We start from the raw sequence: 26,039 nt of genomic DNA on the forward strand, positions 1-26,039 counted from the left end.
TCGCCCTCAATTTTTCGACCGATACCCCCGAACCCGATTACGATACGCTGACGAAGCTTTGTAAAACAATTCGAAAGCTCCGACCCGAACGACTTCTTGTGGAGTAAAGTCCTCATTCAATCATTATATCTAATATTGTGTATGCTTTCATTCCTCTCGTTTTCCCAATGTAATGTGCGTGCTGTGCATGCCTCTGCCAGCATGCCCAAACCGGTGCCAGAGGCATCGACATTCATCTTAATAGTTAAGTTGGGCAGATAAAATTACTTGAAAGGTTTATTTTAGATAAATATTGAATGTATGACACAGACTGCACAGAACAAGTACCTACGAACAGAAGACTCAAGTGAGTGACATTAGGTATGTCATGCCCATCCAGAATATTTTTTACGGAGCGAGCGAAGCGAGCGGAGTCTTTCCTTAGATTAAAGGGACTATCCCACCTTCTAAAATGTTGTTAAAACCAGTTAAATTGTGCCCGACTTTATAGATTGGATGACCAGGAACACGGTTCTGGCATTTATTTTTCATTAAACATCTTAGGCTTCCCATATTCCAAACACAAACTTTCAAATATGTGACGTCACAGCCCAAAATTACCTCCTTCCTCAGGCCAAATTGCTGTCATAAAGCTGATTCTTTTTACTCTGTAGGCACCACAACAAAGTTCAGACCAAGTTTTAAGTGATTTTTCAACGAACAAACCCATTTAAATCAGAATGACTAAACGAGGTGACGTCACACTAACGGTCGCTCCATGTTGAAGATAGGGCCTTGTACAAGGCCCATTTTCAAATGAAGGGAACGAATTTCTTCAACACCAAGAGGCCGCGGGGGATGCAACCTAGATAGATAGTGGTTTCTGAACCTCGCCGCGAACTTGGCTATCTCAACTCAAATCCCATGTTAAAGGTGGGATAGTCCCTTTAACGGAAATTTCTGAGTATGTATGAGCGGCCGGCCGGCCGGCCGGCCGGCCGTGCGGACGCTTTTGCGAGGCTTATATCTCAGCAACAACTTGACCGATTTACATGCGGTAATTTTTGTAGGGTAGCTTCATTCCTTCTACCAAGTATTGGACTATTCCCGATGCATGTGGGTGACCCCTTATGCACGTGCCACGTGCAAAACGAAGAGGTGTCAGTTTTGTAATTGTTGCAATATCTCGGTAACAACTGGGCCAACTGCGCTCAAAGTTGGCATGCAGGTAGGCAACCACTAGGCAATGCAGATCCATTTGCCAGAGTTGGGGTGCTGATGCACGTGCGCACGTGCAGGGGTCGTTTCCAGATCTGGAGAACGGCTCGACCGATTGCGCTCAAATTTGGTGCACAGCTAGGAACCGGTTAGTAGGGTGCCGTGCAAAAGTCAGTCGGGACCACGTGCGCACGTGCAGGGTGTCGCTTCCAGATCTCGAGAACGGCTGGGCCGATTGCGCTCAAATTTGGTACAACGCTAGAGACCGGTTAGTAGGGTGCCGTGCGCAAGTCAGTTCGAGGTACCCACTCGCAATTTCGCACGTGCAAGGCCCACCCTCTCGCTCGCTCCGTTAGTCGCCCCAAAAGGCGGTATACTGGTTTTACTATCCCAAAGCCAGTCGTCTAATGAAAATATCGCCTGTTTCACGCTTAACGCTGTAACCTTTGAATGAGAGATATATTTTGGTATTTGAGGCATTCCACTGCCTTAACCCGCGCCCCGTAGGGCTATCGGCGGACCCTACCACCCGTAGGGGGGGGGGGGGTTCGGCCTCCCCTGAGATCTCGGAGAGGTACAGGCCGATTTTCGAAATTCAAACGGCGTTGGATAGCTCGACCACGTAACTACCTTGAGACCTAATTTCATTGACTTCGGCCTAACTGATGACGTCACAGGTCAGGTCACAGGTGGAATTTTCACCGTTTGCTGGCATTTCAAGAAATGTATTGTAAAATCGAGTAAAAGGGAATGCCATTGAAAATCATTGATGTGGAATTGTCCGTCAAACACATACCTATCTTGCTAGTTGAGGTCACTAATATCAGGTCAGGTCACAGAGGTCAGTTCACTGGGGGTCACAATACGAAAATGTAGTGTGATAAATGTTTTATGATCCATTTATGATCCATTATGTGGGTCAGGCAACCTTTAGGGCCAGTTAAGGCTATATTTTGGTGAAGGTCAGGTCAAGGTCAGGTCAAATTAGGTCAAATTTCAAACTTGATATATTTGCATAAAATGGGTATCGATTCGATGCAGCTCGTCACGGGGAGTCTAATGAAGGTCTTTGTTCTGCGCTACGTGGTCTAGAATTGCTAAACATTAAGTTTAAAAATTTGACGTCATCAATTTTGAAGTTTTTTTTCGCTATGACTTCGCCAAAAAAGTGGTAGGTATCGACCTCAAATTTAGTATGTAGATAAAACACGGCATGGACTATCACATATATTCCGTTTTTTTATATCCGAAAAACTTTTTAGTTTTTTTGGGTAATATATCCAAAAAATTCCTTTTTTGATTCTAGGGGATCAAAAACCCAAAATTAAAAAAACGGGGTAACAGTTTTGTAGCCCAGATCATTCTACACCCTTTAGCACTTCAATTTTTTTCGGTATTTTCAAAGCTGTAGGGCTGACAGCTCTTCCCGCGAAACCTCTTTTTGGGTCAAAAATGGCAGAACATGACGTCATTCTGACGTCATTTGCGGCCAACCTATCACAGCTTCTGGAAAATTTTGGTCACAATGTGTAAAGTTGATGCTCGGAGGGGTCCTGAAAGTTTAGTGACGATATCTAGGTATAGCCGTTTAGAAGATATCTACGGAAAAGGACAGGGAGGGGGGGGGGGCGAAATCGCCCCCTCCCCTACGAGGCGCGGGTTAAAGGTACTTTGGAAGAAATGAATTAAGTGCCTCCGAAGTTGAAGTAGAAGGCTACATCCGGACCCAGCTATCGCTACGTAGCTGCCGTTTAAAATAATTCGGCTTCCTTCTAATGATGGATGAACCACCACACTTATGAAGGACAGTTCCTTTCTGCTCATTCTTTAGGCTCTGAGAAAACACATCCGATATACGGGATGCCAGTTGCCACCAAGCAAACTGTAACGATATAGCTTGCTAGGACGGTATGTAGCATTCGTGCTACCTGCGCCCTTTCAGCCTAAACAGTGCGTTGTGAAGTGCGTTCGGTCACACAAACGCTTCCTTGCAAAATTGGTGTCACACAGTCGTTAATTTCGTCAGAGAGTAATCGCATTTTTTATTGCTGACACAATTTTTATAATTAAATTTCGCCGATAGGTGGTAGGAGAAGGTAGGGTAAGTGGGGCAAGACGGACCTGACCAGCCTTCCCGGCTGAACCACTGCTGTTATCTGTTGCTTTATGCACCAAACTACCTTTGTTTTCCTTCACGCTGATGACCACCTTTGGCTCATGGGACCAGGCCAGAGTGCATGGATTTTTAGGTATTGAAAAAAAATGTTGTTTTTCTTCAAACTAAGCTACTCGTAATATAAGTGGTCCAAGGGTAATGTGGACACTGGACCCGCAGCGAATAGCCGTCACCGCCTACAACTGCCTTGGGTAACTGTATTTTAAATGGCGCTGCTGATAGCTGGCAACAATGCGTACTCATCATGGGCGAACAAGCTTGTGATGTCTCATAAAACACTGATTTTCAACTAAACTGGATTTAGGTTTATGTTTTTGGAATATCCTTACCTAGGTTAATTGAATGCATGCCTTCATCAAAACAATTCATCCGTTTTCTTGTCACACAATTTGTTTGAAGTTGAAAGCAGAATAGTTCCCCGATAATATAAAACGGTTGTGGCGGCTATGCAAGCCTGACTACTTCATAGCATAGTCGCATATCATTCCGGGCTCTTCAGACTCTCGCCCCCTGTTTTCGACCCCTTTTGACTCTTCATATCAAGCAACTCTCGGCTTCAGTCATTCACGGTCCAGCGCCGTTCACGGTTCACCGAAATGCAGCCAAACGCCGAGTCTATTTAAACCTTTATTTGTCTCGAGCTTTCAGGAACCGTATCACATTTGAACACTCTAGCGTTACACGTTAGTGTGGGTGAGGTCAACACGTAGCTCCCGAAAATGAGCCCGGGCACAGAGACGAGAAAATGACGAACTACAGACCAAGGAGCTGTAAATATATAATTTACAGATAAACAAAATAAATATATTTCTGTTTGCAACATTACAAAGTAAATAGCTTTCTGCTCGCATTTAATATAATAAAAATGCGCGTGATAACAAAATAAGAAGTTAGTCAATTTACCATCTAATCATTTCGTCGCTTTACCGTCTCTGTGCCCAAGCGGAGACCGACCTGGCGTCAGTCGACACAAAAACAAGCCTTCCCCGATCACAAATACACACACATCAACGGCCAGGGGGCCGCGGCCGGTGGCAAGGTTCCCTTACCATAAGGGATGTGTGCCAAAACAGGAAATACATTTATATCAGCACGAAGTATAATGGCCACGTGGTATTGACAATATATATCTTTGGTTTCTACAAGAACATCCAACAGTGAGACATTGTGCATATTTACACATTTTACTAAACACGATTTCTACGGAAGGCTAGAGAGAGAAAACAAAAATAGCTTACACGTCCAAAGATCCATATAGAATTTGATTATTCCTGCTTATGAACGCGATCCCAGAATAAAATAAGCCTCCTCTGGAATACAGAACATCGCGCTTATCCAATGCATGCACATGAAGCAGAACCGATACTGAGCGGACCGCTAAACCCAAAGATGACTGACTTCTCGGAACAAGAGGCTGACAGCCCGCCGCGGGGACGAGCTCGCCACGGCGCGCACCCCAGCCGCCAGACTCGCGGGCCGCCGTCGCAAGCAATGCGGTAACACATTCCAATAAATAGCAGCCCGATTAAGTAGACTATGGAGTGCACATGCCATCCACACTCCGGGCCGCCCCGTCTCGGCCGGGAAGGGCCGAGCGCTGGGGACGACCCGTGCAGATATTCGCTGTCTTTCCGTATGGATACGCATCGCCGCACAATCTGGCACATTCAGGTGAACACTGACACGCATACAGAAACACGAACGCTCCGCATGCGCCTAGCCATCCACGGCGGTCACATGCGGAGCGCTCGCAAGGATACTACCCCTTACAGTCTCCCATTCGGACTCGAACACACCCACGTTCGCACGCGGGGCGCCTCTGAGCCGGAGCGGCAGCTCGCGGCCCGGGCCGGCGCGGCTCGCGACAGCGCATATGAGATGAACATAACGTACCCTGTAACACTCGATGGAAATTCTATCTATATTGCAGCGGGCGGGCGGACGGCGGCAGGGGCCGTCGCTCACTTCTCGGTCGACGGTCGCCGGTGCAGACCGTTCACCATGTTCTCGATATTCTTGAGCTGGGAGGCGACCGAGGCGGCGTGCGCGGGCGGCGCGGCCACCGGCGAGGCTGAGCCGGCGCGCGGCCGCGTCACCGTCTCGAAGGCGGACGGCCCGCCGGCGGCCAGCAGCTGGCTGGCGGCCGCCAGCGGCGAGCTGGCCGTGCTGGTGGTGGTCGTCAGCGGCGCGCTGTACGGCGAGAAGCGCGCCGCCTTGAGCCGCTCGGCGTGCACGGCGCCCGGCGGCGAGCCGGCGCCCAGGCCGGCCAGGCCCGCGTACCCGGGCGAGCCGAACAGCGAGTGGCCGGAGGCGGCCAGCGCCAGGTGCGCGTTGAACAGCATGCTGGGGTTGAGCTGGGCGGCGCCCAGGTACGGCGAACCGGCCGTCGAGGTCAGCGGGGACGACGTCTGGCTCAGCAGATTCAGCGGCAGCGAGGTCTGCGCGGCGGCGGCGGCGGCGGCTGCGGCTGCGGCGGCCGCATTCTGCTGCAGCAGGTGGCCGAGGCCCGGCAGGCCCATGCCCGGGTGCGGGTACAGGCCCGGGTTGTACAGGTACGGCAGCAGGTGCGGCGGCTGCATCGGCGGTCCCACGGACACGTTGGGCCGCGTGGCGCCGCCGACCCGCTCGTCGTCGGAGCGCACGCTGCGGAAGGCGCTGCCGCACTCGGCGTCACTGCCGTCGCGGTCGCTGGCGTCGCCGCTGCTGCGCTCGCTGTCGGGCCGGCGCCGCTCCGGCTCCGGCTCCGACTCCTGCTCGCCGCCCGAGCGCTGCTCCCGCTCGGCGTCCGCGTGCTCCCGCTCGGGCTCTGGCTCGGCGGTGGCCGGCCGCTTCTTGCTCGGGCTGTCGTCGTACGGGCGGAAGGAGAGCGGCGGCGGCGCCGGCGCCTGGCGCGACTCCTCCTTGGACTCTGCAACACAGGGACAGGGTGGGTCAGCAACTGACGGCTACTCCAGTGGAAAACAACGACGAAGCGATGGTAGAATGCAAGGATCTGGCTTATGTTGGGATAGGTGGCTATTCATTGCTGCTGCTCAAAATAATTTTGGATCAATAACTTGAGATATGGCACTCCTTATTTTCCGATACTGGGACTGTTTGGCATATTTCAATCGCTCCAGCTATTGGGTGGGCGTGGCAGCAGGGACGCTTCGGTCGAGCGTCCCGCCGCTGCTGGCTGTCGAGCGTTGTTGACGGTGGCGCGGGGAGGTATTTTGGCGGCCTGTCGTGTCGAGTCTTTTGCAGGCAGCCAGGCAGACGGTCCGGCCGAGCCGCACCGCAGTATAAGTGTCCAGATGACGTGTGATACCACCGGCCATAATCCCAGGCCAACATGTGGCTTATTAAAAAAGATTACACCTTAGCACCCACTGGAGCGCCGCGTGGAAGGCGTCATATTTTGCCGTTAATTAGAGCACTAGATGGGGCGGCGCGGATCGCACAGGACGGCTGCTCCGGCGGGCTGGCCGGCGAATCTCATGGCTCCGAGGTGGCCGCCAAACTGGTTTTCGGGCCCCACGCAGCCGCAGCCTGGGAGCGGCGGCGGCGCCGTTTTTAGGATACAGGTGCTCTCATGAGCGGACCACACACCGACCGTGTCAGTGGCGCCGACACATCTCTTCGCGACTAATGACAGCGACATATTGCTGTTAGACCAACTCTCGACCACAGCGCTAATGGCTAATTTTATCTGACGATCCGGCTGAGATGAGAGACGATAACACACGCCAGGCAGCGAAACACTCTTAGCTCGGCGCCAGTTCCTTTTTTGTACGACATACACAAATTAGCATGTTTCGTAATTAATGGCAATTAATTCGGCGCTGGTGATAGAGCAAGATAACACGGCAGATAAATGGACTGGAATCCATCAACATCCAGAATATGAGTGAAAACAAGTTTCGTGTTAATATCACACCTCGAACAAAAACAGCAGCAAATGGTTACACGGTGCCCTGTGTCGTGCCGCCTTTGTTTCCCTCTGCGGCCCTGATAAAATGACCGACACAGCTGGCGTTTCGGTCCACAGTGCGCTGCCGCCACGGTGTGACTGTGACACTAGATGAGCAGTTTCTGCACTGCCTACCTGGTTTGATGGGTGGAGAGACGGAGCGCGGCGGGCTGTCTGCGGCGGCCGGCGGCAGCGGCAGCTGCGGCAGCTGTCCGAGCTGTCCGAGCTGGGGCAGCTGGCTCAGCTGGCCCAGCGGGCCCAGCTGCGGCAGCTGCGGCGGCAGCGTGGTGGTGGTCGGCGGCATCGGCGAGCCGCGGTCGCCCACCACGTCCAGCAGGCGCTCGTCCTCGTCCTCGTCCCGCTCGTCCGAGGAGCGCGCCTGGTCCGAGTGCAGCTGGCCAGAGTCGTCCGCGCCGCCCCCGCCCCCGCCGCCGCCGCCGCCCCCGCCCGGGGAGGCGGCCGTCAGGGCGTTGGGCCGCTGGCTTCTGCGGGAAAGACCGCCGAGTTAGTATATGCCACACAATCACACAGGTGGTATCACAGCACAATCCATCACCACTCAAGTAACGCCTGTGTACTCAGCTTTCGTCACGGTCCATACATGCTGAACCACCATAAAGCTAAACATAGTGATTTTCTCGTACAGCCAACTGTAATGTAAAGGTGACATGAAAAAGTGAGGTCTTGACATTTACGAATATATGATTCTCATAACGCTCAAGGCTACGCCAACACATTTACTGACACGTCACGGGCTCAACACAAACAAACTACCACTGGGTGGCAATTTGAACACATTCGTGTGACGCTCAATTGAATTATATCAATCTCGGTAACGCGACAGGGGCAATTCGGTGGTGAAAGGTGCTCGGTACACCGGCGCCCCTCGGCGCTGTCATTATCCGGTGATATCGGCCCCACTTTGCGCCAGATAATGCGGTGGACATCCGTCACCGAGACAGAGTAATTGCCGACATTCCGTGGACCATTTTATCAGTCCGAGACGGGCTCGACAAGGTGGTCACAGAGCGGAGGTCCCGGCGGTCTCACAGAGGCGGCCTCCCGACTCACTCCCGACTCGTGGGTGGGCTGCCGCCCAGACTGAGTCAACAGGACTCAAAGTCGACAAACTCCGAATCCCAGCTCAATGTCTTAACTGCAAAACCTTCACATCCAGCTTGACACTGACAGGTGTCGACCCGAAGCACATAGAAATGCGCTTTCTTCTCGATTCAAGCTGCACCAGACAATAGATTATGGTTATGTCATATGTGTTATTGTCTTTTCCTCGAAGTTTTAGCACCTTGTCGAATACATCTCGTGACAAGCCCCGAGCTGCCCCTGGATAATCGCACGCCTAAACTAGATGCATCTCACATTCTTACAACCAGAAGCTTCAGCACTTTGTGACCTTGAACCCTCAGCTCTGGCTCAGAGCTCAGAGCTCAGAGCTCCCAGCTCGGAGCCAGCGACGGCGGCTCGCGACCGAAGAGCTCTCTCAGCCGACATCAGACGCCGCTGCCGGATACCGACAGTGCGCGGCGCCCTTTGAAAACACACCGCCGCCGCCGACAATCCGATTTTGTCCTGCTGGAAGCCGAATATATCGCGTTGCACGGTGAAAATCCCCATCCGCGGGGTGCAGCGGCCGCGGGGGGGGGGGGGGTGCGGGGGAGGGTGCTCTCCGGGGTCAGATGCACCTCGCGCCCCGGTGAATACCGAGCCGTCCAGGACTTTGAAGTCGGCGCTCGAGGAGTTTTCCATCAGCGGGTGGCGGTCTCCGCCCAGTAACGTCGTCACATCCGCGTCACATCAAACCAAGCCCTCGGTTCGTCACACGTCACAGCTCGTGACGAGCCTCTGCCAGGGGCGTCTCCCTCTGGAGTCCGACCCGGCAGTGACCCGTTTCACCCGCTCGACAGCTACCGTCGCCCTGCCGTCACCGCCGTCACTGCCGGCCACCTTGCCGGCGCGCGTGGCGTCATCCGATTATGACGTCACTGGCCGGTGCCGGTGACGGCGGCGAGGTGTATCGGCGGCGCGCTTTGATCCGCGCGTCGAGGTCGGCGGCTGCACGGTGGCCGCGCCGCGACGGCCGCGTTTTTTGTGTCGATTAGGAGCCATGACAGGCGGCCGTCAGCGGGCGTCGTCAATCACTCAGCGGCGACAGTTATACGTCGGTCGGCCTCTGAGCGTCGCCAGACAATAGCCGCGCCGAGCGACTCGTTTTTACGTGGAGTTACTCCAAACACACGGCCAGCTAATCGGAATCACATCCCGGCGGCCGGCGAGACGGGCAGGACAGACGAGCGGACGGCTCGGGCGGGCCGGCCGGCAGACAGCTCGGCGGCCCAGCGATTGTCGTCAGGTGACAATAGGCCGACCGGGTCGTGACCTGGTCGGTGACGAGTCACCGGGCTGCGACGGTCGGTCATCAGCGAGTCACCCGGCCGGCGCAGCGCCGGGCGCCGAGGCGTTGCCGGCGAACCAGCGAGGCGTTGCCGGGCGGCGGCGAGGCCTTCTGGAGCGGCGCGGCGGCAGGAAAGACCGCCCCGCGATGACCGCCTTCAAAGTCACCGCCGAGGATTAGCACGGCGGCCATTGTGTCGGCTAATTCTCGACACGACATAGAGCTGGCGCGGCCGCGGGACGGGGCCATTGTGGAGGTGGTCGCCGCACCCCATCGGCACTGGGGCGTAAGGACACACATCGAGAGGGCTGACACGCCGGCTGGTTCCTCCTCGTCCAGCGGGGCCTCAATAGTGACCGGTTCGGCCGTCCAGATAAAGAAAGAACCCCTCCCGTAGGAAATCAACACCCCCAGGCCTGAATTTGCAGCAGAAATCGCGGCAGAGCTACAGGAGCTGTCTGGTTTAGGCGTTACCTCTCCAAGGCAGTGGAAATCCTGCTGCCCAGACCGGTGATGATGTGCTGTTTGTTCCTATGTGACAACGCTGTCACCAAACAGTGACGTGCGGCCGTGTCATTTGGACGCCCGAGTGTGACGACTTTTACTGCGGTCCATTCCAAGCTTGTTGTCGATGCTTGGAAGCCGACAGGACGACGACTTTTATCTGCATTTACATTTACAAGGCTTTGCAGCTTCGGTTGGGAGGGCGGTGAAAACATCGCGGGTTTGTCGTTTGCAGTTTGACATGCGGATTGTGACGAAGTGCCGAAACCGAGGACAGTGGAACAACTGCCGACTGGGGCTCACGAAACCGGACAGAGCCCGTCTGAACAGTGGACCACACTGGACAGAGCCCGTCTGAACAGTGGACCCCACCGGACAGAGGCGGACAGGACGAACGGCTTTGGATTAACCGGACTGAGAGCCATAGCAAAGATGTTGGGTGGAGGCCGATATGAAATTGAACCGAGCCAGCACAGCAGGAGCACACAGTCTGCAGGCTGCCAGCCGCCGGCGGCGGTACGCACCCCTCCGGCTACCACGCACCCCTGGCTCCTCTTCAGCTCCTATCGGGCCCTTCCGCCCGCTTGATCTCGGGGCGGCATTCGCCCCGATTACACCGTGTCCAAACGGGGCTTTGTGCCGATTGTGGCGTGCATTGTGCGGCCGCGGCGCGCGGCGCCCGTCGTCATCACACCCCTTTCGGTCAGACAGAGCGCGGCGCTGTAGCGAATCTGTATCAGCGTTCGCGGCTATTAGCACACTGGGCGTCGAAGGGCGTCATACAACACCCCTGCTCGGTGACAAAGGCCGCGTCGAGAGGCACTCCAAGGCGCGAGAGTTCGCGCCGCACGGTGCTACTCCATAATCGAGCAGATGAGGGATTAGAGTGAGGAGGGCTTTTGTGGTGGCACTGAGGCAGAGGAGATGCCGGAGCACAAAAAAATGATACTCACTTTTTCTCTCGTTTTCCGGCGCCAGAGTCCCGGAAGCCCTTGGCGAACGGGTTGTGGTCAATCTTGAGCTGGGTGATCTGAAACAAGACGACGGGTCAGTGAGGCGAGCGGCGATCAAAGTGCGCCGCGTTCGGCAGCGGCGGCGATAGCGACGCAGTCGGCCGTGGTGCGCGGCGTTTGCGGCGCTGCGTGGCGCCACAAAGTGCGCCCTCTGCGGCCGCCAGTGGACCGCCACGTCATCGGCCCCGGCCGCGGCGACCACAGGGTGCTGGCCGGTCCGACCGAGCCCCGACCGCACCCCCTCTGCCGAGGCCCAGATAGCGGGCGGCGTGACAGGGCGGCCGGCGGCCGGCGCTGCAGCCGCCGCCGAGTACACAGCGCTCGCGTGTCAGCCGGCCATCCGTCACCGGCTAACAAGGCGAGTAAAGCGCACCGGATCATGCCAGGAGAGCTATTCCAACGCGCGCAGTGTCGACCGCTCATAAGCGGGGTCGGAATACAGTCGATCCGGCCGCGGCACCGGCCCGTCCGGCCCCCCGTCGACGGCCGGCGCCCCTGTACCTGTCTGATTAATTCATGTCGACTGGCGCACCTGATCGGCTTTGAGCTGCGGCCGCCGCCGCCGCCGGACAGCCGGGCGTGGGGCGTCGATATAGGGCCGGCCGGCGTGTGGGAAAACAACACATTAGTGGCGCCGCAGAGACAGCGGCGCGTCCGTCGGGAGGTGCGCCACACCGAAAAATATACGAGCCGTCGCAGGTAGCTACCTAAGGGCCGCTTTATAGCGCAACAAGGTGTACAATGGCGCGGCGCCGCCATAAAGTATTCCCTTTTATCGCCCCAACTGGCGTGGCCGTTATTTTGGCGACCATTAAGCGGCGTCTTAATCAGATTTATGCAAATAAAAGCTGAAGGCGGCGTCTTCTTAATCGCCTGTTAAAAGGGCCGATGTGAAATGTCAGCGGGTGAGGTGATAGTGTTTGCTCTGCAATCAAAGATGAAAGTAATCCCTTCAATGCAGCTTTAATCCGGTCGATCGGACACGAAGTACGCTGCAGCGGGCGTCTGTGCGGCTCCCGCGCTGCGGCGCCGCGCGCTCCGCGTAACTCGGTAAGTGCCGATAGCTGACGGGCGCGCCGCCGATACAGACGGGCTCAGAGCGGTGCAGCGCCAGCACAACGACAGGGTATGCTGAGCACTGCACTAAGCCGTGTGGTGCGAGCCGCTCAGAAAGTGATCGCGATAGGACAATAGAAAATTAGCCAAATGATTATTTCGTCATACGCAAAAACAAAATCAGAAAATAAAGCCTAGGTCTTACACCAATACCTACATTCGCAATTTATAACGTATCTTCTATCACTTCGTTTACCTTTCATGTGTCACGATAGGCATACATGTTTGAAATGTGACGACTATTGAAACATGTTTCAGCTTCCCGCCGCCGTTTGTGTCATCGCGGCCGTTTGTGAGGCCGCCGGTAGCCACCGGCCGGTCGTCGCGGGCCGTGCCGCGCCGCTGCATCTGGCCGCCGCGCCGGCCGCTCCGCCTGCGCGTCGTGACACATTCGTGCACAGTGCACTGTCCAGTGCACAGTGCAGAGTGCAGCGGCGGGACGGCCCGCCGGACGGCGCCGCGGTCACAGCCGCAGCGCCTACCACCGCCCGCCGCGGCCGGGTGAGAAGACCTGCCGGCCGGCAGTGGCGCGGCCCACCAATTGCCTTGTTACACAATTGATTTAGCGGCGTCGGCCCGTCGGCCGGGCCGTCATCCCCTGGCGGCGCCGTAATCACGGCCGCCGAGGAAACGCCGTGTAAAATTTGCGGTGTCGGGGTGTAATTTGCGGCCCGGCCCCACACTCTGCGACGATTATCGTGACGCCAAAAATTAACACTTAATTCGAGTCGAGCGCAAACTGGCGCCCTTTCGCCGGCAGTATACTATTTATAAAGTTGTAGCGTCGTGCGAATAATTCCGACTGTAAATTTGCATAATTATAGCCTGGCGTGCGGAGAAATATCTCGACTGTCTGGCGAGCTGCGCTGGGGAATGGACACCGGTCGAGCGGCCGGGCGGGGTCATTGTCGTGACCGGGAGAGCCCCGACAAACGTCTGTCTGGTCATACATCTGTCCTACCGCGGCACGGCTGCACCCGTTCGCTGAACTCCCGACTGGTCATAGTGCAATACACGGACGGTGGTCGTGGTGCTCGGTTAGACCGCAGCGAGCACAACGCAAACAGGGTCGCCGCGTCAAATTAATTACCGGGCCGGAAGCTCTCCCGGAAACCACCCCTCTCTGCCAGCCGTGCGCGTGTGAATTGCGGCCGGGCGCGCACGATCCGCGCGATCGGACGCCGCCGCACCGTCCGCCCTCCCGTCGCAGAGGAGCTCCGGCCGGAAACGCGCCGCCTATCGCGCCATCGCGCCGCCATCGGCCGCTATCACCGGTCTATCACCGGTCTATCACCAGCGGTGAGCTGACACCGCTTCCGAGGGCGTCCCGCAGCGAGTCGTGCGCCGCGCCGCCCACGCCGCCGCCGCGCCACAACGGACGCCGTGCACCCTGCTTCGTGACTTTAACGCCTGGCTGACCGGTCGGCCGAGCGCGCACCGGCACCTGTCCGTCACAGCCAAATAATACAGCTAATCCGGCGGCGGCGCGGCAGAGGCGGCGCGGCGCGAATCGCGTGCGTCGTGTTCGCATCGCGAGCTCAGCGGCGCGCCGGGGCTCGTCTAACGGCACCTGAGCGTCTTTGATGGCACGCGAGTGAGATGGCCATCACCGCGAAAGTCCCAGCGGCCAGCCGGCGGGGGCTCAGCACCGCCGGCCGCCGCCGGAGCCCCGCTTTGGAGGTTTGGTTGACCACCATCAGCCGGCTCCTCGCCGGGACATCGCCAGGTGTGTCGGAGATGCACTGTGTGATGCCGCCACTGTGTGACGCCGCCGGATAGCTGTGGGGTGCCTTTGTATCGGTATTGTATGCCGGGAGGTGCGGAGGGCCGGTCAGCCTCAGACCGCGCCGGTGCTGGTGCGCGTATAATGCGTATGCGCGTGCTGTGTCGGGCGGTAGCACCCCCTGGCGCGGCGGGGTGCGGTAACAGCCTCTACCGACCAGGATACAGCCACCGTCCCAGCAGGTCGGGGATTTTAGACGCCGATTTGTATAACGATTGACCGATGTACGCATATTTCCATACAGTACACGGCGACATATGCACATGAGATGCGATATCCGATTTCACATTCACAGATTGGCATGCCGATCGGCCGTGCGGCACCGTTTCATAAGTTCGGCGCGGCGTGCTCCGCTTGAATCACTAAGGCCTACGAATCTAATCCAGCAGGCCTGACCCCCTACATTATCGCATAGTTCCACAACAGTACCCAATGCATTCGACAAACAAAGTAATAGTACGAGACTACAATATCTACTCGAGAAATGAACGTACCTTTTCGTTTTGGTAGGCGGTGACGCCGATGAACTGCGTCTCCTTGAAGACGTAGGTGCGGAACGTCGAGTAGGGCAGCTTGAGGATGTCGTTGGCGCGCACCAGGTGGAAGCGCGGCTGGTACTTGTGCATCGAGTTCAGGATGGTCTGCTGTGAACGCACAGGGAACAATGCCGGATCAGCGCGCCGCCGCTGCATTCCCGTCACCACAGACACAGTGTTGATGTTCCGGGAGAGGTGAACTCGGCCCGGCGCCGGCGACAGCGTGCAGCCAGCGGCGACACCCAGAGCGCCGAATGCTGATGCAAACTCAGTCAACTACGGAAAGCATGGCTGTGACAAACATGCAAACATTTCTGACATTTAGACCATGAGACCCTGCAGGGAAATTCTCACAATGTGTAACTTCATAGGTATACATGATTTTGGTTGAGGCGAAACGACTGCGTAGTGCCTTTTAGACGTCGCTCGATTCTCAATGCATGACTTCCGGATCGGAAGCCAATTATTTCCGGCGACAGATCACGCATCACATAGACACCACTCCTACCCTACACCACGAGCATGATAAGGCCAAAGGTCAGCTCCAGTGTCCTCAGCACTCAACAGCAGTAAGTACAACTTAAATCGAAGAAACATTACATTCCCGTCCGAAATCGAAGGTCCGGGCCGGATTTGACGCGCGCGACCTTGCATCGATGACGACGCGCTGCGTTATGGAGCGGTCGTCTGATGAAGCTCGCGAGCTGCACTCTATAATTCACTCATTACGTGTTTACCGGCGGCCGGCCGTGTCGACAGAAATGGCGCGGCGTCGACGTGCGGTCGGCGCCGCGACGCTCGGACACGCTCGGACGGCGCTCGGCCGCCTGAGCTATGCATACCGACGGTCATTGGGGCCCGACGCGCCGCGATATCGGCCGGGCCCAATGGGACTCGCCAATGACAGCCGTCGCCACGCCGTCCGGCGGCCGTTGACGGGTCGTTGACGGACCGGTGACGGGTCGTTAGCGGACCGTCGGCGGACCGCAGTGTCCACAGTACGGCCCTAACGACCCGGTCGGTTGGTGGCGATCGGTCGAACCGAGTCGAACCAACTGTCCCCTCCGCCGGCCGGCAAAGGGGAGCGTCTGTAACCAGCTCACGCCGGCTTCAGCTCAATTTCACCGTGTCTGGCCGGTGGAAATCACTGACCGACGCGGCGGCGCGGGCGCTGCGTCAGCGGCGCTCGCCTCAGACACGCCGCTAAAAAACCGCCGCCGGCCGGCCGGCCCGGCGATACCCGGCACCGTAATTGGACGATAGGACCGAACTTTTAGCTTAGTGCTGCATTGCTCGGTATCAAGTAACGTAATTACTAGCTAACCTTCCACCACAAGAAAGTATCCCTCAAGACATACCCGCCGACATCGCACACCAGCATGATTATAGATTCCTGGTCGTTTTTATTTATAAATATACGAAATAGCCCGTGCTAACTTCGACACATCAACTGTGGCGGAAGTACGCGGCGGCGCCGGAGTTGAGCCGGTGCTCCGTCGGGGCGCCAGTGCTGTCACTCTAATTACGTCTGCACCAGTTACTGGTCGTCTCGGACCGGTCGATGGCTGGTCGGAGCCGCTCCGAGCCGCTCCGGTCTGCTCCGGGGCCAAGTTGGACCGCGCCGGTCGGACACCAAGGTGTCGTAGAGCCAGCCGCGCCAGTCTCCCCAAAGGGACGTTATTGCTTCAGAGAAGGTTCCAGTGCCGTTCAGAACGACCATGATCTTAGCTACTTTGCACAATGAGGGCTGGTCGCCATTCGGAGTGTTATATAAGGTACTGTCTTCGAGTATCGAGTTTCGTTCTGTACATTATTTCTTTGAGCATACCTACATGTGCCCCGTCAAATCATCATTGCTTTATGTGACAACATGATGTGCAAGTGTGACTGGTCATGTGACCCAGTTCGTGACACCGCGCCGCACCACGTGACCTGGATGACAGCGCGTGACACGGCGTGCAGGCGCGTGCTCGGTCACAGCCCGGGCCGTGTTATCATAGGTCGCGGTCGCCCGGGACTGCGGACGGGCGGCGCCGACCGACGCAGCGGCGCCTGGCGTGTTGGCCGCGACCCGTCCATAATGAGCTCCGGCGTCCCCGCACGCGCCCCTGATACCTCTGTCTTCGTCGCCTCTGGCGCGATCACGCAAGGTGAGTCGCACGCGCCGACACCGCGCCCGGCCGCAGGTCGATCCTTCGACACGAGAAGCGGCGACAACAGCGGCAGCCGACAGCAGGCGGCAGCGGCCGGCCGGGGTCGGCGCGGCGGTAGCGTCGAAGGGCGCCCGCGCCGGCCGCCGCGTCCATTAGCGCTCCGGCGCGGCGCCGCGCTCTATTACCGCTGTATCTGCGTTTATCTTTATGTTGGTGCGTCGCGTCGCCGGCCGGATGAGCGCAGATAGGGACGCTTTACTGTCGGTCTGGCCTGGCGGCGGGCGCCGGCGGTCATCTTTAATCTGCAGTTAGCGTGGGGCGACTGGGGCGGCGGGCGCTGATCAGGCGCCGGCCCTGTCGCCGGCTCGATGGTGCAATATGTCGCCGGGAATTTGGCCAATTGTTCGTAGATGGTCGGATCGGCTCGGCGGTGGTAATGGGACGCCGGGGAGCCGGGCTGCCGGCCGGCCGATCCCCAGACAGTTCGACATCGAGCTGCGGCACCAGGGGGCTCAGTATTGAGCTGCTGCACCAGGCAGTGGTCACTCACTTGGCACCATGTGATCACACCGGTACAGTAAGGGCAAGTTTAGTTCTATAGGGAGTGAGAATGAGACAAAAGAATGTCACGATGTGTCAGCAGACACTTTGAACAGGCCGACTTCAAAGTGAGCGATATTTAATGCGGCTCAGGTCGTCTGCGCCAGCCGTTTCAGGCCGTGTGAACAACAAGGGGCTTCTGGCGCCGCCCAGAGACACTCTTGGCGCGACAGTTGGCACAGCGCGACACTGCTGGCGCGGCAGTGGACACGGTAGGCGAGTCCGACGCGGTTGGTCGCCGAGAAGTCACGGAGCACCTCCGTCAACAGAGTGGCATTCGGCCAAACAATTCCCGTCAGCGCGCCCCGAGGCGCGCGAGGCAGCCTCCAGCCGCGCCCGCACAACAGAAACTCAACACTTTCTTACAAAATATTGACCGAGACAGCGGCGGGCGGCGCACGGCGCGCGGCGAGCGCTGATGGTCGGATTACCCGCACACCCCAGGCCCGACGCCCACCGAAAGCGCATTGCAAACAATGAGAGGCGCGCGTTGGGGAATCTGTTGACCCGGAGAAGACCCTGGGTGGCGTGGCTTGGACGAGGGGTCAATGTGGCCAGTCGGCACGGTAAACGTCACATACGATAAATATTGAATTGATATGCATTTTCCAGCACATTTTTTGCAGTGCTTCATTTTTATAGTTTTTTTTTTTTGATCAGCTAGACGACACTGGGCAACACTGAGTCACTGGACACTATTCAAAAATCCTGCGGACAGGTCACACAGAGCGCCGGTGGGGGCGTGCGGTGCATTTCGTCGTGACAGCACGGTTCCACTGCCGGCGCGGCCGGGTCGCGCCGCGCCGCTCAGTGTCGGACGCCGCCGACAGCGACACGACTGATGGATGTCGGCCCGCGGCCGCTCCCGCCGCGGAGGACATCTCTCTCTCTCCTCCTCTCCCGGCGCTCTCACCGCTCCCCGTAATCCATCAATCTGTTTGCGCGTCGGGCGCGGCGCAGCCGACAGCGGCCGACCGGCAGAAGCTCATGTCATCGGCGCCCGCCACCTGGCCGCCGCCGCCGCCGACCCGAAACAATGACTTTTAATTACCGGCAATTTACTCGGCCGGCTTTCATGCAGCCGCTGACCAAACAGCTGAATCAGTAGCTCAAACAGGTCACGGCGCCAGGGAGGGGTGAGCGCGGCGGCGCGGCGGCGGCCATCCGCCACTGTTGGCCCAATCTAAGTGGTCGACGCGACGGGTAACGTGAGCCGCGTCTGATCTGCGCCGTGTGTGGAGCAAACAGGGCCGGCACACAGCCCAGAGCACGGACGGCGGCGTGTAGCGACGGCGCTCCGGCGCCTGGCCGCCTGCCCCTCAAACAAAGGAGATCGACGACTCGCCGCCGCCGCCGCCGCCGCCGCCGGCCGGCCAAAGCTAATTTGCATCGATCGTTCGTATAAACACAGTTTCATCTCCGCAAATCAAGGCCCATTGTCGTCGACGGCTATCGGAGGCGACCGACGGAAAAATCAATAATTAATCCCCTATCGTTCCCCTTGATTTGTGCTACCATTTTTTACCCAGTGCTATCTTTATGTGCTGTGACAACCACAATACGATGCCGACAAATTGCTGGGGTGGAGGGCAGCTTGGACAGCGTCGATTCAATTCGACGCAGCGGCAGCGTCCGGAATAAATCAGCCGAGTCGCACTAATGCAGCTTTTATAACGGGCCAGATTGGTGTGTCGAGTCACTGCCGACTCATCCGACTCGCACTGACTCACTGACTCACCTCGACTCGCCGCTGGGCGGCCACCAGCAGCAGGGTGACAAAGCTGAGCGTCGAGTCCGACGCGATCTCGCCAATCGGCGGCGGTCGATTGAGACGACAGCGGCGCCGTTTTCGGGTGGATTTTCTCTGTTATCCGGGGAATTCATTTCCATTTAAATGCCCGTCCGGACTGATAGCGGCTCAATTATTCTCGGTGGCTATCAGCTCTCTCGAGGGAGGCTGCCGACCAGCGGCGGCGGCTGTGGCGCAGATGAGACGAGTCACGGCGCAACTGCCGCGCCACCATCGCCGCCGTCGCGACGATTTACATAATCGTTGCCGGCGCCGGGCGCCGGGTCCCGTTAAAGGGCACACCTCGACCCAAAAAGTGGCTCGACACCGAATGGGAGGATTTCTAATTAACGAGCCGGGCACGACAAATTAAACCGGCGATGACATTCAGCCGGCCCCGGAGCTGCAGCGGAGTGGCTGCGATGAAACTGAGCGCGGGACGAGCGGAGCGGCGGGACGAGGGAGCGGCTGCGGCTGGCCGGAGGTGCACTCATGGTCTGGCCCCCAGCCGGGCCAGACGGGCGGTGGCCGACCCTCGGCAGTGGCGCCTGCTCTCGGCAGGGGGTACCGCCGAACCCGCTGCAACGCTCGGCACCGTCACACGCGCGCTAAACACACATACCACGGCCGGCCACCGCCCGGCGGACCGGCACGCCGCCCGCCGCGCCGCAGACTACCGGCGCGCCGGCCGCTTCACATGCCGAGCGTCCCGGGAAGCGAGCCACCTCCTCCGATTTATGAGCCCGTTATCGACCATTAACCATGTGAAGGCTGTATGTAAATTAATTCGCGCGGCGGGAGGCGGCCGTGCATCGCGGCGTGCAGTTGTCAATAACCGACACCCTGCGCCGGCGCCGGAGCCGTCACCGGCCGGCCGGCCGCTGCGGCGGGCCGGACGGTTAGCGCCACCAGGTGCCGGCCGCGCCACCGATCGCGCCGGGCCGGCCACAAACGAGCTCGTTGGCGGTGGCCGCCTGGGAACCGCCGGCCGGCTCCCAGACGGCGCCGGCGTCAGCTGACGCGTCATCAGCACGTCATCACCGTCAGCGGCGGCAGTGACGCGCGACCGAGCGGCGCACGCCCCGCCGCTGAGCCGCGGACATTACCCCCGCCCACCGCCGGCGAATTATTACCGCCCAAAACGCAAAAACCCTAATGCTCGCATAGACTGACGCCATTGTTTGTTTAATCATTCTTATCCATATAATTATGGCGGTTTTTCGTTGCGTTTTTGCGGGTGCTTCTTGCCCGGTGCCCAAGCGTCGACACCTATCGGATGCAGCACAGTCGGCGGTCGGAGCCCAGTTAACGTGGCCGGCCCGGCCGTGAGGGGGTAGTTAGTTCCGCTCACCGCCCATCTCTCATCGCCGGCCCATCGCGGACGGACCAGGGACTGACCATCAGCTCACGGCCATGGTACAGGGACACAGCGTGGGAGCCGTCAGAAATCCATACATCCCCGGCGTCTCCTCCCGCACTGAGCGTCCGCTGACCGGACACATCTCAATGGGTCCGGCCGCCGGCCGACCGCCCGAGTCCCGTTGTTGTCGGCTGCAGGACAGGCGCCGCTCTCAATGGGCGCCACAAATCAGCGTGGCGCGGCGTGTGGCGCCCGCGGCCGTTTGCCGAGCGCGGCGGGGGGCGGCCACTCTCGGCCGCCGCCGCCGCCGCCGCCGGCGCACCGTTGCATTCCAGCACTGATTGAAAACCCATAATTATAGGTATCGAGCCTGTGCCAGCCAGGACCCCACATACTGCCGACGGCACGCAAGCAGCACAGCACCCGAGCAGACATGATAGCTCGTTAAAAGCCGTGCCGGGGCGGAGCAATCCAATCTTCTGACTGTTTAAATATAATTGAAACTTGTTGATGTTTCTCGGCTGTGTTCTTGCAGGCGCTCTGCCGGCCGATGGCCCACCGGCGGAGCCCGCCGCCGCGCCTGCACGCCTAATCGCCCACGATGGGGTATGAAAAGTTATCTGCCACTATCGGCATAATATCGTGCAACCAGATGATGCACCTCTCTGGGTGGTCGATAATCGTTTACCGACCGCCAGCATGCGCTCCAATACTTACCATTACATCAATTACGTGCTTATTATAGCCTATAGATGGGCGGGGTGATTTAGAGAGCGGTGAAGCGCCGCGCGCGGCCCGGCCCGCCGGCTCGACGGTCATTAGTAAAACACACCGGGCCAATTGTTTCTCTACGAGCTGGCTGCACGCCGGGCCGTTCGCGGGACTCGTAGCGGGACGGCTCTGCAGCGGCCCGGCGCCCACTGCGGCACCTGGGACGCGGAGGAGCAGCGGCCGGCCGGGCGGCGGGTGGCGGCGGCCGGGAGTCCGATTGGGCCCGACTGGGGTGTCGATGACGGAGGCGGAGCCTCTGTGGAGGGGAGGGGGTCGCCGGGTGGCCACTGGGTCACGGGGAGCGGCCATACACGGTGCCATTAAAGCCCGCCGTGGGCGACACCCGAACGTAATCGATGTCGCGTTGTTGCGGCAACAGAAGCCATCAACTGGCCGGCTGCAGCGGCGGCGAGGGCGGCGGCGGCGCGGCCGGGTGGTCCGGCGCGGCAGGCGCGGCCGGCATGTTATCTTCAGATCATCACCCAGCTGCCCACAGCACGCCCGGCCGAGGTGCAAGTCAGCCGGCCACACAGAGACGATTAATCTGGCCGGGAGCTGGGGCGGTACGGCGCGGCGGAGGCGGCGCCAGCTCCTCTCAGAAGGTATCCCATGCTGACGGTTCCCCTCCCTCCCCACCGAACCGGTAACGACCACACGCCTCGATCTCTCCGCTATCGAGCCAGCCGTGACCCCGGCCAGGTCAGGTCAGCCGACAGCTCTCGCCCACGTGACGTGGCCCAACAGGCGATTACGCGGTGATGGATGACCCTCGCTGACCAGGCAATGACTGGCGACGACAGCGAAAACAAAGCGCGCCCGCGCCCGGTTTATTTGCCCACTTCAAGCCATTAGCTAATCTTTTTATCGGATCTTTTTCTCGGCGCTAATGATTGAGCGTGATGCTGTGACGTCACCAAATAGCCGGCCGGCGTGAGGCTGCCTGAGGAGCTCCCCGGGCGGGGGCGGGGGCGGGGGCGGGGGCGGGGGCGGCCGAGACGAGCTCAGCAGGTCGGCGGCGATCGTCAGCGACCGCACACACGGGCGCCGTCCTAATCACACGGTGATCCGGCGCGGCACCCCGCACCGGTCACCGTCCGGTGGCACCTCCGCCGACTCTCACCACCGACACCCGTCCAGCACCCGGCAAACGAGCCTGTCCAGTTCGCGACCTCAGCCGGGCCGCTCAGCCGACCACTCTCTTCCGGCTGTACGACAATATCGCGCCGCCAGCCAGCAGCTAGCCGCCCGGCCACTCAGCTTTGACTCGAACCTGTCTCCCAGCCACCTTCCCCGGCTACCGCCACTAACGCCAGCGCTGCCGGAGCGCGGCGCAGATTTTATCTGTCCGTGTCGATGTCAGCTACCGGCACTAAGGCCGCGCCGCCGCCGCCGCATCATTGACAGATGCAACACGACAGCGGCGGCCGCAGCGACACCGTCACAGCCGCCGCCGCCGCCGCCGCCGCCTCTGAGAGAGCTGGCCTTGTGGCGGAGGATTAGCCAGCCCGATCGTGTTAGAGCTGGGCCGAGCCGGCGCGAGCAGACCAGCCACCTGTCTTCGTGCGACACACGGCGGCGGCGGAGACCGTACAGCGGCGACGGCGGCAGCGGGTGAGCGGTCCACAGCGGGCAGCGGCAACGGGAGAGCGGCCCGCAAAAACGCCGTCTGTATCAACACTCTGATCCGGCGGCGCCGCGCCGCCGCGCGCTGAGTGACGCGTCTCGAGAGCCGTGTAATTTCGAGGAATGCCAACCACTGGTCATCGCCGACCAGCGCCCGTCGCTAAGGGTCAGTTTTCACCTTGTGCCGGGCGCCGATCGCCGGTACGGTCAGGTGATTTGCCAAGGTGTCGGGGTAATTGGCGGGGTGGGGCGGCTGGCGCCGGCGCGCGCAGCGAGCGGCTTATTACTAAAACAATGAACAAGTGGAAGAAGTGTTGGCCGGCCGCCCCCCGCTGGTGCCGTGTTGGTTTTACAGGGCCGCTGGACGGGCCGGCGGCCGACCGGCGCCGTATGGCTCTCACGTCTGGCTCCGAGGCGCCGCTATCCTGCGGATCTGGATTGGGTCGGCGCGGGTCTGTGGACGGATCTGGGGCCGGTGGACACGGACCGCTGCCTGGGACCATTGGTCAGACACGGGCCGTCACTGACAGGCGACCTGAGGCCGCGCCGACCGACTGCTCCCAGCCTCGTGATCGGCATTGGGAACAGTGCCACTGGGACCGGGCGCTGCCTAATAGAGTCGGTTGAACCCTATTTGGGTTGAACGATACTCGGAACGCGGGAAGGTAATTTCAATTTAAACGTAATAACGTCCCAGAAATCACTCAGTAATCGTGTCTCAATATTAGTCCTGAGCTCAGAGGCGACGCCCGGACGTTTAGGTATAAGAGTGGGTATGGCAAAGTTTTTGTCCCGTGTTTCCGTGTGAGCTGAGTTGAGTTGAGCGCCGAGCTCTGGCCGCCGCGCCGGCGGCGCCCGGGGCGCTCGCGGTCGCGTGTCTGTCGGCGGCGCCGTCGGTGCGGCGCCGCGCGCGAAACGAGTCCGTCCGCCGGCGCCGGAACCTCTGGCCATCGATTACCGGGCCGGCCGATTGATTCGGCGCTTGTAAACAGGCCGGCCGGCGCCCGTGCCGGCGCCCGTCTCGGTATGCGCCGTCATTGTATTAATGCACGGCGCGGTGCGCGGCCGGCCGCCGGCTCTCCGCCGGGCGCGCAGAGCAGAGGCGAGGATCGGCGCCGCCTGCCCGGCATTCCTGCGTCCGCTCCGCTAATAGGAACGGACGCCGCCGGGGCGCCGCGGCCGCCGGCAGCATTTCATTAGGCGCGCAGATATATGGAAAGAATCAATTTAAAAACAGCACCTGGGTTTTTTGTCGGGCACCGCCGACCCTCCACCTCGCTGTGTAAACACCGGTCAGCTTTTTATAACATATGTGGCAATTATCTGGCTTCATTTTTATTCCAGGCGTAGACGGCGGCGCCGGGCACGCCGAGTTAAATGGATGGAGGGGCGATTTTTCACGGCTCAAGTGAAATTAAGACGGGAAATGGGTGCAGGGAAGCTGGCCGTGTCGCCTTTTTTCGTGGGGCACCAATATGGCGGCCGGCGGTGGTGCGGCCCGCTGACAGCCTCTCGTGGCCCGGGGAGGCCCCTGGGCCGCTCAATTTCTCACAATGGCCGTGCGGGGCCAGCGGCGCGCCGTGAACACTGGGTCGTGATGCACCTCCCGCAGCTGAACTGCTCAACGGCGAAATTAATCAGCCGTAATGGCAGACCAGACGCAAATAGACGAGCCGCTCACTGTGCGGGTGGAGCATAAATTGTGTAAACATGATTAACAAAGGCCAGCTTAGGTACTGCTAACGACCGACCCTCGACTATCTCCTCGAAATCCTCTTCCATACATCGCGTCACAATAGAGACGGCGAAAACGGGCCACGTCTCAATTCGGCGCGCCGCGCCGCGATGGGTGGCGCTCCTTGTTTGGCCGCGCCGGCAGCGACAAAAGCGGCGCGCCGGCCGCGCCACGACCGCCGTGTTTGCGGCACGTAGGGCGCGGGCGCCCGCACCGCGCTCACAAAGGGCGGCGATGCGGCGATACGCGGCGGGCGGGGCGACGGCGGCTTTGTTTCAGAGCTTCCAGTGGGCTGCCGTCCCGCCCACTCGGCCCATGACACCGGCGGGTCGGAGAGCCGCGGCGCCATGCTCGCCCGCACGTCACCGGCAGGACGGGGCCGGACGGGGACCGTCTCGCCGCGCCGATAGTCATCAGCGCAGCGCATCAGAGCGGCTGCTGACTCCAATACCCGGCCAGCGGTCACGACTCACCGACCGGAGCCGCGCAGCAGCGCCCATCTGGCGCGGCGCACCGCCGAAATATTACACGAGCGAACTCAGGTAAGTGGCTGTTACCTACTTTAGAAGGCCTACCAGTGAGGCAAACACTTGAGGTGCCGTTATAAAGGCGAGTTGGAACGCCTGCATGAACATTCATTTCAACATCGTTGCGCCGAGTGTAAAACTTCCGCTTACCTCTGCGTCTTTGAGAGCGAAGCTAATTCATACGCGCCGCCTAGTCGCGGCAGCTTCTAGAGCGGGCCGTTTTTCACTCTCGACTCTGCGAGAGGGCCGAGGAGTGGCCAATTACACGTGTCAGCTGGCCGTCAGCAGCTCGAGCCGGCGGCATAAGTAATTCACTAATTAGCCACTCGGGGGAGCGTCGACTGGCCGCATTCAGACGCAGCCGAACGTGACCTCTCGTGTGGGTGGCTAATGGCGCTCGGGACTCGGCAGCCGCCGCCGCAGCGCTAACCAGCTCTCTTCACTACCCGCACAGCTCGCAGAAACTCCGCCCGCTGGCTGCCGAGGAGGCGGCCGGCCGGTGCGGTAGGTGGCCCGACAAAGGGTGCGACACTCGAGCGGTGACAATCCGCCCACTCATCGGCGCATTGTGCGCGTCTGGGCCGCCCACAGGGGCGTCCGCGCGCGCCTCTGGGCCGTCCGCCCGGTCCGCCATTGTGCTCCCGAGAGCGGGCTATTGTGGGCCGGCGGCGGCGCCTCAGATGTGCGCCTCCGCTCTCCGGCGGCGCAAACAGAGGCGCGCCGCGGCCGGCGACACCGCGCCCAACCTAATGAAGTCCCCAGCGCGCCGGCTGGAGGCGCCCGACGGCCGCTCAGCG

General features: G+C 59.5%; 1 protein-coding gene across 2 annotated transcripts in view; it reads right to left on the bottom strand.

Annotated features, from left to right (window-relative positions):
• Positions 1-3,987: 3,987 nt before the first annotated feature.
• The window catches only part of LOC122370381 (T-box protein 2-like), a 40,252-nt gene continuing 18,200 nt past the window's right edge, over positions 3,988-26,039 (bottom strand). Inside the window, exons 4-7 of one of the 2 annotated variants that reach the window (XM_043345932.1) lie at positions 14,643-14,792; positions 11,190-11,266; positions 7,458-7,804; positions 3,988-6,281 (exon numbers count right to left, since the gene is read on the bottom strand). In XM_043345932.1, the coding sequence (XP_043201867.1) occupies positions 5,335-6,281; positions 7,458-7,804; positions 11,190-11,266; positions 14,643-14,792 (1,521 nt within the window). In that variant the 3' untranslated portion in view covers positions 3,988-5,334. Of the gene's footprint in view, positions 6,282-7,457; positions 7,808-11,189; positions 11,267-14,642; positions 14,793-26,039 lie in introns of both variants that reach the window. The other variant, XM_043345931.1, reaches the window with a different exon arrangement.

This window comes from Amphibalanus amphitrite, unplaced genomic scaffold (assembly GCF_019059575.1).
Source record: "Amphibalanus amphitrite isolate SeventyFive unplaced genomic scaffold, NRLGWU_Aamphi_draft 001128F_arrow, whole genome shotgun sequence".
NCBI lineage: Eukaryota > Metazoa > Arthropoda > Thecostraca > Balanomorpha > Balanidae > Amphibalanus > Amphibalanus amphitrite.